Source organism: Ammospiza caudacuta, chromosome 4 (genome assembly GCF_027887145.1).
Source record: "Ammospiza caudacuta isolate bAmmCau1 chromosome 4, bAmmCau1.pri, whole genome shotgun sequence".
NCBI lineage: Eukaryota > Metazoa > Chordata > Aves > Passeriformes > Passerellidae > Ammospiza > Ammospiza caudacuta.
This window is the reverse complement of record NC_080596.1, coordinates 51,188,658-51,204,875: the sequence shown is the minus strand read 5'-3', so window position 1 is coordinate 51,204,875 and position 16,218 is coordinate 51,188,658. Positions and strand designations below refer to the sequence as shown.

At 38.2% G+C, this 16,218-nt stretch overlaps 1 protein-coding gene across 1 annotated transcript in view; it reads right to left on the bottom strand.

Moving 5' to 3' along the window:
- The window catches only part of SCFD2 (sec1 family domain containing 2), a 186,028-nt gene that overhangs the window by 164,630 nt on the left and 5,180 nt on the right, over nucleotides 1-16,218 (bottom strand). The window contains exon 2 of the mRNA XM_058803724.1: nucleotides 15,848-16,016. Within this exon, the coding sequence (XP_058659707.1) occupies nucleotides 15,848-16,016 (169 nt within the window). The remainder of the gene's footprint in view (nucleotides 1-15,847; nucleotides 16,017-16,218) is intronic.

Sequence of the window (16,218 nt, the reverse complement as noted above, 5' to 3'; positions counted from 1 at the left end):
ACAAGGAACAGTTACTGTACACAAGTTATTGTACTCAAGCCATGATATTTAGCTTCACAGAGGCATACCTACAGATATGGACATTTCAGGGCAATGCCAGTTAAGTAAACTTCAATTTTGCAATCATTTTCAGACATGGGATCATAAAACAGATTGTTGCTTACTATGAGGAGAAAAGAAACTCACAAGAAGACTCACAAGACACAACCAGTGACTAAGACCAACAGTATTAGGAAAGTGTTCTTTGAATTTGTTATTGAACATCATGAGAGATTAAGTTTCTGTTTATCTTACCAAGAAGCATATGGAAGTATGGGACAGGATTTTTACAAACATAGTAGCGAGGTCTAAAATATGCTGAGAACACCAAAAATCAAAAAATTTATTTCAGACAGACAAAAATTGTGAAGAGAGGGATATCAAACAAGTTTTTAAACATCATCGTAATTTTAAGTTGCAAAACTGCTGTTTTGTAGAAACTATAAACTACTATGTTCCAAGAAAACCATGACCACTATATGCCAAACCAGGAAGAAATATGCTCCCTGTTATCAGCAGAGCATGGGAGAACTTAAAAATAAACATTTCAGGAGGTACTTATAAACACAACCAAGACAGCAACCCCAAGATGTCACAAAACTTCTCTGTTTACCTACAGTTCCTTGCTTTGGGATGAATTCCTTTTCCTTCCTTTATAGATAATGGAAAGTAAATCAGACTCTTAACATTTGACATATTTTTGGTCCCACAGGTGAACTGAATTACAATAAAATTTAATAAATAATTATTAAAAGGCTGGCAAGGATTCAGTTCACATCAGGAATTGATTAAAAAGAAGGGAAACAAAACCTCCCAGCAAAAGTAAATGATAACATAGCATTCTACATTTTCCCTTTTTTTTTCCTTAAATAAAAAATGAAAGAGAAACTTAACTATTTGTCTCATTCATATATCTACTTTACAGATGGCCATACTTCTAAATTACAATATGCACACAAGTCTGATGAGTGTGGTCAACCACCATCTGAAACATGTTCATCTCTTGCCAAACCCACCATCTTCAGTTTTATCAAACATTTCCTCGATCCAAGCATCATGTAAACTTGTAAGGACAAGTATTTTAATCACAGTCTTGTTTCATGTGGATCTAAATATAGATGTATTTGTATATATATATATGCTGTGATACACATACAGTAAGTATTTTGGCTTCAGAAAGCCAAAAAGTTTAACATACACACTTAAACATCTATGACACAAAACAACTTTACTTGCTAATAACCACATGCAGGAGACAATGCAGCTGTGCACGAATGATGTTATGAAAAAGTAATGCAACTCTATTCATTGCTTCCAAAATCAAAGAATTACAGTGTAAACCAATGACACCAGTGTGCATTAAACCAAGACAGAGAAATAATGCCTGCACTGTATTTTACCATAATACAAGTCATACAAGTCAGCACAAATGCATGCATGCACAGGTACACACAGAGTACCTGAAAACTGCTTAAGAAATCCTCTTATTCTATTCTATTCTATTTATTTAGACTAGTAATACAGAATTTTTGTTTCAGCTTTATAGTAAAACAGTTAGAGAAAAAATTCTTACAAAATATCCAGAGCTTTTTTATGTAGCATTATATATATATATATATATATATATATATATATATATATATATATATATATATTTATATATATATATATTTATATATATATATTTATGGTTTTGGGGGTTTTTTGTCTAATTCTTTGGTCACAGTAATCCTCTAGCCAGACGGCAAACACAGAACTTTCTTGTGTTAAAAAAGAAAACTGCACAGTCCAACAAACAGCTTGGGGATCTATGGGTTCTCGTCCCTTTTGAGTTCTGTTTATTCTAGCTATTCCCAAGATCATTAATATCCATTTGAACCTGTAAACTTGAAGGTCAACAAAAGGTGAAACATAAGGAAGTAATATAACATGGAATATTCAACTAGATTATATATTATGAAACATTAACACAGTTTCCTTAAACCATACTTTAATTTTTTTCCCTTAGTAGTAGAAAAGATGGGAAGATAATCTCCATATCAAGCCAGAGTTTAATTTGGAGGATTTACAGAATGATGAACAATTTCTTTTGGTTAGCAATTTTAAATTAACTAACTCCGCCTTTCCAGAAAATGCTATGGAATCAGAATGAAATGAGTAGAAAAAATAGTTATCAAATAGTCCAGAGATGGAATAAAAATACACACCCCAAATTGGATAATATTATATAAATATCTTACCACTGTCACAAGCAACATTGCCTAAGTCTGCAATGATTGTTGCTGTTAAGCTACAGTAGTGATGTTACAGGCTGTGTTACATGTCTAAGCTTGTGACCAGCAGCACTGAGAAGGCACAAAAGCCTTACAAATACAACACCTCTCAAGATCAAGAGGGATCTGTTTGTGGACTAAACATCAAGCAAAATCTCTGCAATTCCTGGACTACCTTTCCTTTCATAGCTATCCTGCAAATGACACATGCCAACACTAACAAAGTTATACATGCAGATAAACCAGATCCCCTCTATTTGTAACATCAGAAGAAAATACTGATATAAATCACTGTGCCCTACATGTGTGTGGCATCCAAATACAGTACATCAAATCTGTAAAATCAACTGACTAAACAGAAGAGGCTGATATTGCTGGGAGAAACTGCTTGGATCAGGACTCTTTGCCTTCCCTAACTACCCTGCAAAAAGGAGTAGTGCTTAATTCCATAAAGCCCTATTGCCTGCAAATTACAAAATTACTGGATTTAGGTTACTGACCAGTACACCGAAGTTCCCTTTGGAAAATTCTGATTTAAGCACAACACTGTCACACACACACTGGAAGTCATGTAAGCAAGCTGACCGAACTTTCCCACTTCATATGGCAGCTGATACTGCTACAAGGTAATTTCTGCATCAGCTATCAAATATTTTGGGAGAAAGAAAATTCCTCTAAAGGAGTAAGGCTGCTCTGGTGAACTACTGGAAGAAGCAACAGCAACAGCATGAAATGGCTGGCAAAGAAGCGGGTTCAACCTAAATAAATTCCTAAAGCCAGCTCTACTCACATGCTACAAAACCAACAGCCAGTTTCACATCTTTACATGACTACTGTACAAACTGCAATGTTTTGTGTCATCATGTTTATTGTGGAAGATGTTACCCTGAGGCGAGTCCTAAGGAAAAAAAGGCACATTTGGGAAGGTAAGGAGTGTAGGAAAGGAACCCATGCAGAGCTGTCACTGCTTGCCAGGCTGCAGCATGAATGAAAGGGAAGCATTTGTCACGCAAACAGCCTGAAACAGAAGCCATGCCTGGCAACTGTATCAACAAGAAACAGAGCATCATCCTTGCCTCAAGTCCTTTTATGACAGTTACTTATCTACTTCAAGAACCTCTGAAGTCTATAATCTTGCATGATTGTTACCCTGCAACCAAATGCCTCTGAATGTCTTAAAATGAATTTCAGCATGTCTTTTCAAAAGTAGGATTATCTCAAAAACTTTACTGAAAGTATATCAAGAAAAGAGAGATTTTATTAATCTTTTTTAAGGCTTTTTTTTTTTGATCTACAGCAAGTGTACTTAACAAACAGAAGGTTGGATCATTTTAACCCTACTTGCTGACAGCTGAAGCAGAATGAGCTAGTAGTTTACTTTGAGGGTAATGGAGAACAAACAAAACACATCTCGGGAAAGTAAGGTTGGTTTTGACAGATGCCAACTGATCTCTAGGTCTTACTAATCCTTGAAGTATTAAATCCCACTAAGGTCCATCTTGTATACAGACATGATTTTGAACATGTTCTGTGCAAAGAGAAAAGCAGATTAACTATCCACTGGCCAAAGTGTCCTAGCCCTAAACTGTGGTCAGGACACCTCAAACCAGTTTAACTTTTATCCTTCCTCCAACCCCTAGCTATTCTTTTCAAAAATTATGTTATTTAAAAACACATAATACATATTGTTAGAATTTCTATCTGTTAACCAGCTGGTAGGGTTCCTTCCCTTCTGCAATAGCTTCACAGTAGTCATCTCTGCAGAAGAGCCTTTATTACAGGCAACACAACATTTAGCTATTCTAAAACTTTTCCAATATAAGTAGTACTAAAGGGGATCTTAAACAATTGTGGTGATACTGAGGCACTCTGTGGATAACAATGCAGTACACTTGGACTTGGACAAACAAGTTTCAGTTCCAACCAAACACATGGTAGTGTTGTCACTTCTTGACAGGTACTCAGGGCTAAGCTTCTCTGCATTGACTCAGCGTGGGACCAGGTCTCCTTCCTAGTCTTCTCTTGCACCCCCACCCCACAGTCATAATACATTCCTTGGAAGTCTTCAGAGATTTCTCAAAAGGGTCTCCTGTAGAAAGAATAGAAAGGTAAGATGCATAGCCTGGAATAGCATGTGGATTCATTGTCAAGTACAGTTAAAAGCCAAACAAACAAAAACCCAATAAAAAGCCAAAAATAAGAAGGTTATTCCAGCTGTCCATCACCATTTGAAAGCAGAAGTGACACCTGATCTTTAGACCCCAGAGCAACAATTAAAGGCAGACTGGTCCAAATAAACAACCAAGCACGCCACAGCATTTGGAGGACTGCCAGAAACAAAACAACTGACATCCAGATGAACACTTGCTTCCTTCAAGACAAGCAAATTAAAAAATCACTGAAAAGTGAAATTCTTTCTGTCAGAAGTAGAATTGCTTATTGTGACCTAATCCACTCTGTTTTGCAATTAGCAAATCTGGATATATACTACTTCACAAGGTAAAGGGAACAATTGATGCTGAAAGACTTTCCAGATTTCTCACACGCCTCTTAGCCCTCTTGCCCACTGTAATAAAACAGGCCATCATTCCAACCATACCCCAAAATTCACTCTTGCTCCTCTAATAGTGGCCAAACTCCGCAGGGTGAAGGAAAAAAAGTGCATACAAATAAATTCTTAAAACTTTCTACTCGTAACCATCACTTAACCCCGTCTGAATTTCAACTGGCTGCCTTTTAGTCCAACAAAATGTTTCAGCAAAATGTTTCATTCCTACAAGCTGCAGGACAGCTTATGCAGAATGCCAGACTGAGTTACTGCATGAATCAACTTAATTGAAAGCTTCTGAGCAGGATTTTGTGCACTACAAGATACAGCAAAATTCTTGGCAAACATCTCTTTAAAATGTGTATATTAAAGACTTACTTTTCAGGGATTTTAATTTCAGTTTTGGACCAAGCAATGAATTATACTAAATATAAAGTCTGATCCTTACAACAAACATATTGCTTGAGAATATTACATGTAACACAATAGGTTACTTTAGAACATTCTGCTCTGCATTTTAAAGCTATTGCATAAGGTTACTTTAATAAAAATGATTCCAGGGAAAGAGCAGTTAGTAATGAGGTGCTGACAATTGAATCTACATTTAGGGATTGCACTGGAGTGCCAAGTCCACTTTTACAGATGCGCTGCTTAGCTATCCAGTAGATGTCCTCAGGGCATGTAAGACCAATGTATTTTGGGTCACGTTTGGCAGCAGAGACAGATGAGACAAGTGAAAACATTTACCAAAAACACATCTGACGTGTGTTTTTCTTATTAGAGAAATGTAAGAAAATAAACCCAGATACCATGGAATGCCAGGAATTCCTTCTCCTCCATGTTTTTGATTTACAAGGCCAATTTTTGGTAGTATCCTTTGACCTCCCTCCCTCATTTCCTTGCCTAAGGCCTGGAGTCATCAATGCAACCTCTTGACCAAGCCATTTTGAGGACTTAATGTACAAAAATACATCTTCATCACAGACAGAAAGACAACTCTTTCCATTAATGACTCAGTTACCACAAAAATCCCTGCTTAGTATGTTTTATGGTATAAGTTGTTAAAAGAGTCAAAGATACGCTTTTATGAGTTGAGAACAAGTATTCAAGTAGATACTTTGAGATCCAAAATAAATTGTGAAAAAAAAAAAATCTGAAGCAGTCTTTACATCTTAAATCCCAGATCTTTGAACCTGCAGAGCCAGATTCATTGCTAGCATGTTGGTCAAACTTAGATCAGTTTGAAGGCTGAATCCTGCGTATCTTCATTATTCCTCTCTCTCAGTTCAAATTAGCATATTTGTCATAGTTTCAATGCAAACCTAGAGCCCTGGTTTCCTCAGATCTCATGCAAACCTAATATGGACAATTCCAGCCTTCAAAACCAAACTGACAGCTATTCAGAAAGAATAAAGCTCCAGCCTCAGGCTTTCATTTTTATAACCATTTCCATACTCTGGTTGATCTGTCATGAGAAACAGTTAGACTTCTGTCCACATTGCATATATTTACCTGGTGTTCTGGGTATCTTCTCACAACCCATTCCTGATACACTTCTGCCTGCCACAGAATGAGTGAAGAGAACAGAATTTTGTCCTAATCCAAACTCTCTGGATTTTTAGTCACTTTTTGTAGTCATTCAATATTAACTCTGCATCTTCCTCCTAAAATGGGCTTCTGCAATCAGTTTGGTGCCATCTAATTCCCTCCTCCTCCACATACCCTCCTTACCAACACACCAAATGTTCCATTGATGGTGTTTTCTGACCTATCAAAGAAAGTCTGAAGCCACAACCCATTCCTACCACCAATATGAACTGCAGCTTTTTCTGTTGAGGTTAATTTCCCTTTTTTTCAAGGGGTAACTGGAGCTTAAGCAGCCACATGCAGCACACACATTCAGGTTGTGTTCTGTTGTGTTCTGTGGCTGTTTCCAGTTAGTGAAAAATCCTGATAAGGATTTCTTTTTCTTGTTACTTATTTAAATAAGTAGTAGAGTTGTGCAGAGAATTAGGTAAGGTCGTAAAACTTCTCTCCCACAGAGGCTGGAAATCTTTCCCAGTTGAAGATCATTTAAAAAAATATACTCACAACCTATGGAAACTTGGTGAAGCACAGTCATCCAGAACCTGCAGAAGGACTGCTTAGGGGTTGCAGTTCATCAGGGTATAAGAACTGGCTTGGTCAATATTCACAACCACTTTTGGAACTGTGAACAATTATAAAGTAGCAATAGCCATTTCAGCATCCCCTAAATACACTTCAGGAAAAATACCAAACACACACACAAGTAAGCACTAGACCCAGGGATCATGAATTAGATTCCAAAGATCTGCCATCAAAATAACAGAAGCCGTGCTAAATATTACTTAGCCATGCTAAATATTACTTAGTCATGCTAAATAGCAGAAAAGAATGTTGGATTTCTGGATCAATTAAATTAAAATCAATAGTTCTGTATGTATTTATCTGTATAAAACCAGAGTACTTCTCTGTGCAAAATTCCATCTGCTTTTCAAAGTAAAAGCATCTTCAAGTTCTGACAGGTAAATAGCTGACTTCACATAAACTTAAGCCTGTTTAACCTTTGATTCCTGGTTCATATTAAGTCTGGAATCATGAAATAACCCAAATCATATAGTCAAAACTTGCAATCAGACCAGTTGCCAACAGATAATACTGTTTCCTTCCCAAACATTATTTTGTCATCCAAATGAGCAGCTGTCATTTGTTCTTCTCATCAGCCCATTATGGCACATTTCTCTCTGCGGTAAGATACAGCAGGCTTACTTTATAGTATAAAAATGATAAACGAAAACACCCCTCCAGGTCACTCAGTCACTCTCTGTTCTGGCACTGTGGTTGAACAGCAAATGAGTAATTCTGCAGTATGTAATAAGGCCAATGCATATCACTGCATTTTAAAACCTTGCTGTTGAGGTCATTCAGGAGGCAAACTTGAAGGCAGATGGCCAAACAGACCAAGAGCTAGTCTTAGAAAAATCTCACAACATCAGCCAAAACAATAGTCTCCAGGAGATCGTACTATAACACATGAAAGATCAGAGCTCACTTTGGAGAACCACAAAGTCTACTTTAAGAGACACAGTCTTCATGTTACTATTAAACTCTGAATACATCTGCAGGAAAATGCTCTGTGGCCACACCAAGAGAAAAGCACTTTGCAAACTTACACAGGGGAAAAAAGAAACAAAATTCACAAACAAAAACATTAAGGGAACAAAAAAAGTGATGTCGGTTTTAAAAGAAATGCTACAGAGAGAAAAAAACCATTGCCTCTATGCAAATATAAAGATCTTCCCATTCTGTCCTGAGTGCAGGCAGTAGTTAAGTCTTTCTGACAGGTCATCAGAAAGAGATATGTCCTCCTTTATATCTTGCAAGGAATGAGCCTTCAGAGCAGGGCACAATGGCTACAAAGGAACAGCTAGAAGACAAACTATCTGAGGGGTTGTACTCACTGAATTTCCTCACAGGCATTAAGCTACCTTGCTCTGATAATCAGGTGAAGATGAAAGTACTCAGACATGCTGATGGCTGGACTTCAGGGTAAGATTCAGGATAAGATTCAAAGTTATTGTGTCTTTCCATGGACAAAGGAAAATCAAAAACTTGGGACTTAATGACAGAACTCAAATAGAGGGAGAGAATATGAAGAATAATATAAATACAGGGAGTCCTTCTTCAGACTTAAAATGTCTTCAAAAAATTAAGCATGAAGGGTTCTGATTTTGCCATTTTCACCAAACTGATTCTACAGGCAACAGAATCTGAAAACTCTTGATCCTTGTACTCTGAGGACTGCTATGATAATGTCAGAGGGCCCAGAAAAAAAGTCTGAATTTCATCTGAACACTTTCATTACTAAGCCTGGGTAGCCCAGACAATGGGACAGTTAGAGGTTCTCAAAGTACAAGAATGAAGTCTTGAGCAGTCCAAGCTTCCCACAGCCCCCAGAAGTCCTTTTTGTGGGCCGAGAGGCATAGATAAGGAAGAGCCACCTAGCTGATGCCAAGAGCCTGTCAGCTCAATTCATTCTTTATCTCAAGGAAAATAAGCTTCAAACTTCCTCTTATCTAGAAGACAACTTCTAAGGCTTCTGAGCCCTGTGGTAACCGACAATTGACAAAAACGTGGCACCTATTAGGGAGGAGGATGGTTGGACAAAGAACCCTCGTGAGACTCCTCTGCTGCCTACCTCAAGAGACTCACTCCAGCAGCAAACTGGGGTTTTGCAGAAAGGCAGCAAGGTCTTCTAACAACGTTATGCAGCACAGGCAAGCTAGAGGTCCTGACCTCTTTCCAGAATTTTCCACTCTCAGCACAGCCCTCTCACCCCTTCATTTTTTCCATTTCAATGAGGTCCCATGTTGAAAGGATCCGGGCAAATATACACATTTATTGTAAAATATAATAAATCTTATCAGCTTGTTCATCTCATCCTGTGACAACAGTCAATTACATTCATTTGATTCTGGCTGGTTTGAAACTGAGCAGAAAGCATCTCCTGGAAGGCTTGTCTTGGCTGACAAACCCCAGAAGCTGATCCAGCCCGGGCTCCTATTTCCAACAAGAAGATGCCCTGAGAAATTTCAAACAATGAGGAAACTAAATAGGCCTTGATTCAGGACTGCGCTCTAAGCCTGTATTAGTACAATAAAGTGGTGATCAGGAAGGCTGCCAGTCCAGGAGCATGGGGCAGACAGGAAGGAATGCTGTGTTTGGGGCTTTTCTACTGCTCAATCCACCACTCTGTGAAGCATCTCCTGGTTGGACTGCTGGCAAAAGATACCAACATAAAAACCCTCTAAAGCACAATTCATCTCCTTGAAAATGGACCTTAGTGGCACAACAGGAGTCCTAGAATCACAGGGCCAGGCTGCAATTTCAGCTATCATTGATGAAAGAAAGTTTCAGAGTTTTATTTAATGCAATGGGATGGCTGCTTTTCATAAATTCTGCTGCTAAATCTTCCTTCTCTCCCCAAAGTTCTGCTCACCTTGTTCAGAAAGGCAGATAGGAAACAGCTGTACCATGGGTAGTGGCTTCTTTTGGGTTAGTGTGGGGATTTTTTTCCTCGGGAGCGTTGAGTTTAGGTTTCAAACAATCTTTAGGAGCAGAGCACTGCAGCAGGGACAGGAGGCTGGGTCCCGGGAGAGCAGGAGCGCGCAGCTTCCAGCAGGGGGAAGTGTCCAGCAGCGGAAAAGCCGGAAGAACACCCCCCCCCTCCCCATCCCTCCCTACGCCAGCAGCAGGAATGGGCAGGGAGCACCCCGCTGCTGCTGAGCCACCACCAACATACCGGGACAGATCCTAAAGCAGTTTTTAACACGAAGCTGTCTCTCTCCCTGTCTAAAGGAGCCTTGCCATCCTTTGTTTTGGGTTACCCTTCCTCCTCTGCAAGACTCACAGTGGATATGAAGCAATATAGTTGTGACATCTGGATTTTCTTACTGCAATAGTAATGTTTCCTTTTTAATATTAACATTCCAGAAAGGAAAATTACTCGTATTTATGCCATAAATTTCCAGCTCATTCAAGAATAACACTGTCCCAAATTACCTTCTCATTATAAGCTTCCAAAAATGTATGCAAAAAAAAAGTAGTGGCTTCATTCCTAATTAATATCTACAGCTGACGTAAAGGAAATATTTTTTTAAAAGACTGAAAATACCAAAAGGATCCAAGAACCACACTATTTTAAAAAAACCAAAACACCAATATTCTTCAGCTGTTTGTTCCCCGATTAAAAAAAAAAAATCAAACAAAAAAAACCCTTAAGAGAATAAAATCAGCCATTCAAAAATCAGCCATTCATTTATTTCCCAGATTAAAGGGAATAATCTCCTCTTCATTTTATTTATTTCTTGTTGCTCCTTTCTTTGTCATGCACACACAAAAAAATCTTTCATTTGAAATTGACATCATACATGTGACTGTTCAAATACTGCATGTGTATTCTACAGAGATCACTGGAATGCTGTTCCATCAGTTCCCTGGAAAGGGGGCCAGGTGAATTCAACTCAAAACTGCCTCCCCTCCCCAGGGCAACACAGCACTGTGAGCAGGAGTGGGAAGGACACAGAACTAAAGAAAGCACAAATGGAGATCCTGTGTTCAGTAGTCCTGACACCTTAACTCCCTTTTTACCCATCTGCACTGTTACTTGCACCCCCAAACATCAGAACCCCTAGGATTTTTCTGCCTTCAGTGTGCAAATTTGCATCCTGAGAAACTCCCTGTTTTCCTGGTTTGGAAAACAAGTTCCTTGGAGAAGAACTACAAGAGGAATCAGAGGCAGAAAGGAATTAAGTGACCTGTCTGAGATCATGCTGCAAGCTGAAAGCAGAACCAGGACTGGATTACAAGTGCCTTCACCTCATGGCCTTCCTTTAGGTTTGGGGTTATCCAAGCCCCACCAGTACCAGAGGAGCATTGAATCACCACATCACACCCAAATGCAAAGATGCAGTTGAAGCAAGGCTCTCTTCTCCATCCAAATTGTAGCATTTTTAAAAAGTACTGATCAGTCCAAAATGTGAATAACAACTTCAGAACTAAGAATGCTTGGGAGAAGTATGTATTTTCACTAACATGAGACACTGAAATTTCATCATTCTATGTCCAGGAATGTCCTAATTTTTAACCCACTCCCCCATCAGACCTACCTTTCCACTCCTAATACAAGACCTAAAGAGAGATGTATGTGGGTGCTGTGATTCAAACATCTGGCCTGCATAAAAATGCTTTCTGCATCACACCCATCAACATGGCCACTTCATTCTCAACTTGTTATTTCTCCCCCTAATGTAAATACAGATGATTTAGAGGCTCCACCTGCTCTGTCAAAAGTGCCCAAACAGCTCAGCTATATTGCTTATTGAATTGCTTTAGGCATAGCAGCCCAAACATGAACTGTGTTACATTAAAATATTTCATCTTTATGGAAATACGCTTGTTGTAGGAGTCCAATGGTTCTTTGTATATTGTATTAAACACATACATATTTTAAATAAAAAATCTGGACTTTTTAAAAGATTTTAACACCAGACTGAATTCTAAGAAGTCTGCAAACTTCAAACATTGGAGAAAGGAAGCAAGAGTGAAAAAACAGGCAAGAAACCTTCATTCAGAGAGTTCTTAAAATGTGCATAAGCAAATTAAATATTCAGTCTATTCAGCAAAATAGGAGAGCACATCAAAAGCGTTCCTGGCTAATAAAAGAGCATATTGAAAAAGAGTAAACAGATATTCCTTTGGTTGCCCACAGTGTACATAAATCTTTATTTCTCACACACCACAGGCCTGTGATCAGGAGTCAGGCATCTGAACCCTCATTTGGGGTTTTAGGGAGCCACAGGGGCGTCATGCACCTCAGCTCCCAGCTCACAAGAGTCAGAAAAGATAAACTTCCATCAAAAAAAAACTAATTACTGACAACAAGAGGCTTCAACATGCTAAAAAAGGATCTTAAAAACACAAGATGAGTGCTTTGAGAAACATTGTGACCAAAATGTTACCAAATTTACAGGATGGATTGCTCACAAATACACAGAGCTTGACGTTCATCCAAACAGACAACACCTAGAAGCCACTACATGCATGCTTAAAATCAGAAGCTGAAATCTGGAAGAAGTTCTCCAAAAACACTGTAAGGGTTATCAAAGTACAAAGACCAGCAAGAGAACTGTAATCAATTTTTTCAAATCACCCCTACCACTAAGCTGTCACTACAACTTCACCTCTATTATGCATCATGTGTTTGAAAGGACAGGGTGGCTTCTACTTTTCTGAATCAGACACCAGCAGTTCTCATCAAGAGTGGTTGTCTTTCAAATAAATACCTATGAACTGTTTCCCTTCTGTTGTGTACATCCATCTGCATATAAAAATGTATCACGTATTTTGGCACAATTCTGAAAGAGCATAACTCTGCTATCATCCACACAGGAACAGCAGCAGATCAGTGACTACAGTAGGGCAAACAATTACTCTGTGAGATTTTTGAGGCTAATAAAACTAAAAAAAAATTGAGAACTGTAGAATAGTTTGGTGGGTTTTTTTAAGAAATTTCCTCCCTCACAAAGAGAGCACCTTCAAAGTACAGTTACTCAAGCAGCATATGGCATTTACATTTTCATCTAAATCTTTAAAGAAGCCCATTATTTCCTTAGATTTGAGAAAAGAACCCTGCCTTATTTCACCACACCAACCATAAATTATTCATTAATTCAGTTTGCTAACTCTGTAACTGCGCCCAGATGTTTCAGCTGGAGTGGCATGCCATAAGAGAAGTTAAATATAGCAAGCTGTATGCAAGGACCAGACTCTCTCTCTCCCCTCACTACAGCATGCTCAAATATTACTTGAGAGAAAACAATGAAAACATTTTAAAAATATTCTGAATATGTGAGTCTGAAATGCCACACTGTGATCATAAAATTTCATGTGAAAGAGCCCCCACACATTTCATCTGGGTGTAACTGAAGCCGTTGGTCCTATCTCTGGGGAAAGGGCTGGCACTTTCACTCACCAGAGTAAACAGAAAATTTACAAGCAGAGGAACCCTCCTTGCCATGCATCATTTACAAATACAAATGAAGGCTTAAGTTTTCAATTATAAGAAACATTTCTGAGCCAACTACCAAGGGCAACAACCAAGCTGATGAGGAATTGAGAGCATCCTAAGGAATTGAATTTCTTATGGAATTAACACAGAAACCTACTGGTGAGAATTTTTAATCCATTTCAGTGCTTCAGAAAAACAACCATTTTACACTAGCAAATATGATTAATGTTAGCATTTGTAAGCCAACACTGAAAATAGTCCTGTTGAACAGAATGGAAATTACCAACTTCAGCCACTGTTATGGTTTCAAGCACTCTTCATCAACTGTCTTAAGCTAGTTTGGAAGTGCTTATTTTAAACTAGGAACTATCCCTGATCATTATATAGTTGGAGAAGAAGCGAAAAACAGGTTGAACATCACAGTGTCACTTGGAGTTTGGAGACTCTTCTAAGGCCCACAGCTCTTCTTCAGTTGTGAACAGTGATAACAAGAGAGATTTTCAGAGGTCATCTTGTCCCTTTGCTGTGCTACAAGGCAAGATTAAGACTGTTTACAATATTTGCCTGATCTGTTCCTAAAAATTTCCAGTGTAACAGATTCTGTACCATGAGTTTGCAGAGGGAGGGTATTTTGGAGAAGCTGCTATAGATCAGTGTGTCAATGGCACCACTGCTTTGGTACCAGGTATCAGCTGCTGTCATCCAACATTGCCACACTTGCATCTTGTAGCCAAACCCTGCTGTTCTTTAACCAGCTGTGTCCATATGAGACTGCCAAATATGTCAAAACTAACTACTGTTAACATAGGGCACCTTCCCATTAGCCAGCAAATAGACAAACAAACCTTGATATAAATCTATACTACTAGCCACCTTAGAACATAGTACAACTCTGTCAGCTGTTACTAAAAACATGAATACATGACTGAAGTAATAATTTAGCCATGGGAAGGCATACCAGCACTATCTTTAGTCTCCTCATTGTCTATAATGTGAGAAAGAATAGAGTGGTAGCACAGGTCAACAATCTCAGGGCAGTAAATATCTTTTTTTTTCGTAATCCACACTGACAGAATTTTCTTTATTAATGGTAGCTACACAAAGTTAGCACAAAAGGATACCACAAAGTTATACTATGGACAATGGCCTCTTCATTTTACTGTGTAGACAGATCTTTAAAGACATTTCACTTCTACTTCAGGAAACAGTGGGAAAGCAGACAGCAAGAAGCAAACCAGAACAAATTTTATTTAAGCTAGTCACCTTGGCAGCAAGTTACAACTGAGTCCACCTCTATGAGGAAACATTTCCTCTCCAACTTCTATGGAAGAAAAGAGGTATGCAATACAAAATATAGAAACTGGACCCAGTTACAGCACATGTGAGAGATGGAAGGTGACAAAGGATCTGGAGGCTCTCAGAAAATAAAGACCATATGCTGCTAACAGTGGAAATCTATGAAATCTTTGTTGGGGGGAAGGGAAGAAAAAGTGCAGGTGCAAAATCACAAATCAAAAGAGAAGAATAGAAACAATATTAAATAGCTCAAAAAACCATTTTCTACTATATGAGGAGAGCATTATAGTAAAAGAGAAAGAACTTTTAATCTCCTTTGCACTGTATACATTTCTAAAGCACTGCTGAGAAAAATATTTATTGAGGAGTGAAACCAGCACCTGGTATGTTTCCTTGTTTTTACATAGTAACAGAAGCTGCAGGAGAGTTTGGTTTGGACAACTAAATGTAGAAAGTCAAACATCAAATCTGATGCATTTTACTCATAAAGTCTTAGCTACACATTATACATAGCTAAGTACAATTGTCTGAAGTGAATGCTTTTTGGTTGTCCTTTTTAAAGTAAAAATCACGCCCCCATGGAAGCTGTCTGTAAACCTAAATTTGTGCCTTATAATCCTTCTCCACAGGTACTGTGTTTGAAAACAGGGATATAACCTTAAATTACATTCAGCATCCAGCTAACTTTTTATAAAGAGGTTTATGGGAAAAGGAAGTCACCATTGAGACCTACCTGTTTGCACGACCTATTAGGCAGAAAAAGAAATGTCACAAGGAGAATTCTTGATGTTAATCTATACTGATTTCTGCTACAGTAATCTACAGCAATTTAAACAACCCAAATCTAAAAGGTCTTGAGATTCTTCCACTTTTGGAAGTCTCATCTGGCCCACTCACTTAATGCACACATACAGACTATTACATTCCAGCAGAATTACGACCAGATGGGGTTTTGTTGTAAGCTTGACTGTTTTCTTTTGTTTCATTTTTTTAAAGACTTGTTCTTTGTTCATTTTTTCACATAGAGATAACAAACACATTCAACACTAAAAATATAAAAAATAAAAAAGAGAAAAAAAGAAAGAAGAAAAGAATGTTTACTTTGGTTGTGCTAAGCAGCCAGGTGCTATAATATCGCAAGTTTCATCTGTGGTCTGCAGTGCTGTAAGTTCCACCATGTTAACCATTACATCAGTCTTGTGGCCAGGAAGTTTGGGAAGCACAGAAAGAATCTTCTCTGCCAGATTGTCACCATGATGACCAACTGCTCCTGAAGAAAATGGAAAAAAACAAAAAAAACCCCAAAAACTATCAGGTGCATAGCTAGAAAAACAAATAAACACAAGGGATTGAAAAGAAAATAACTACATGTTTTGGGGAGAAGGACACTGGTACTCCTAATATCAAAACCACATTTAGCTTTCAAAAATATTTTTCTACAAAAGTAAAACTAATTTCTAAAATGTGTAAAT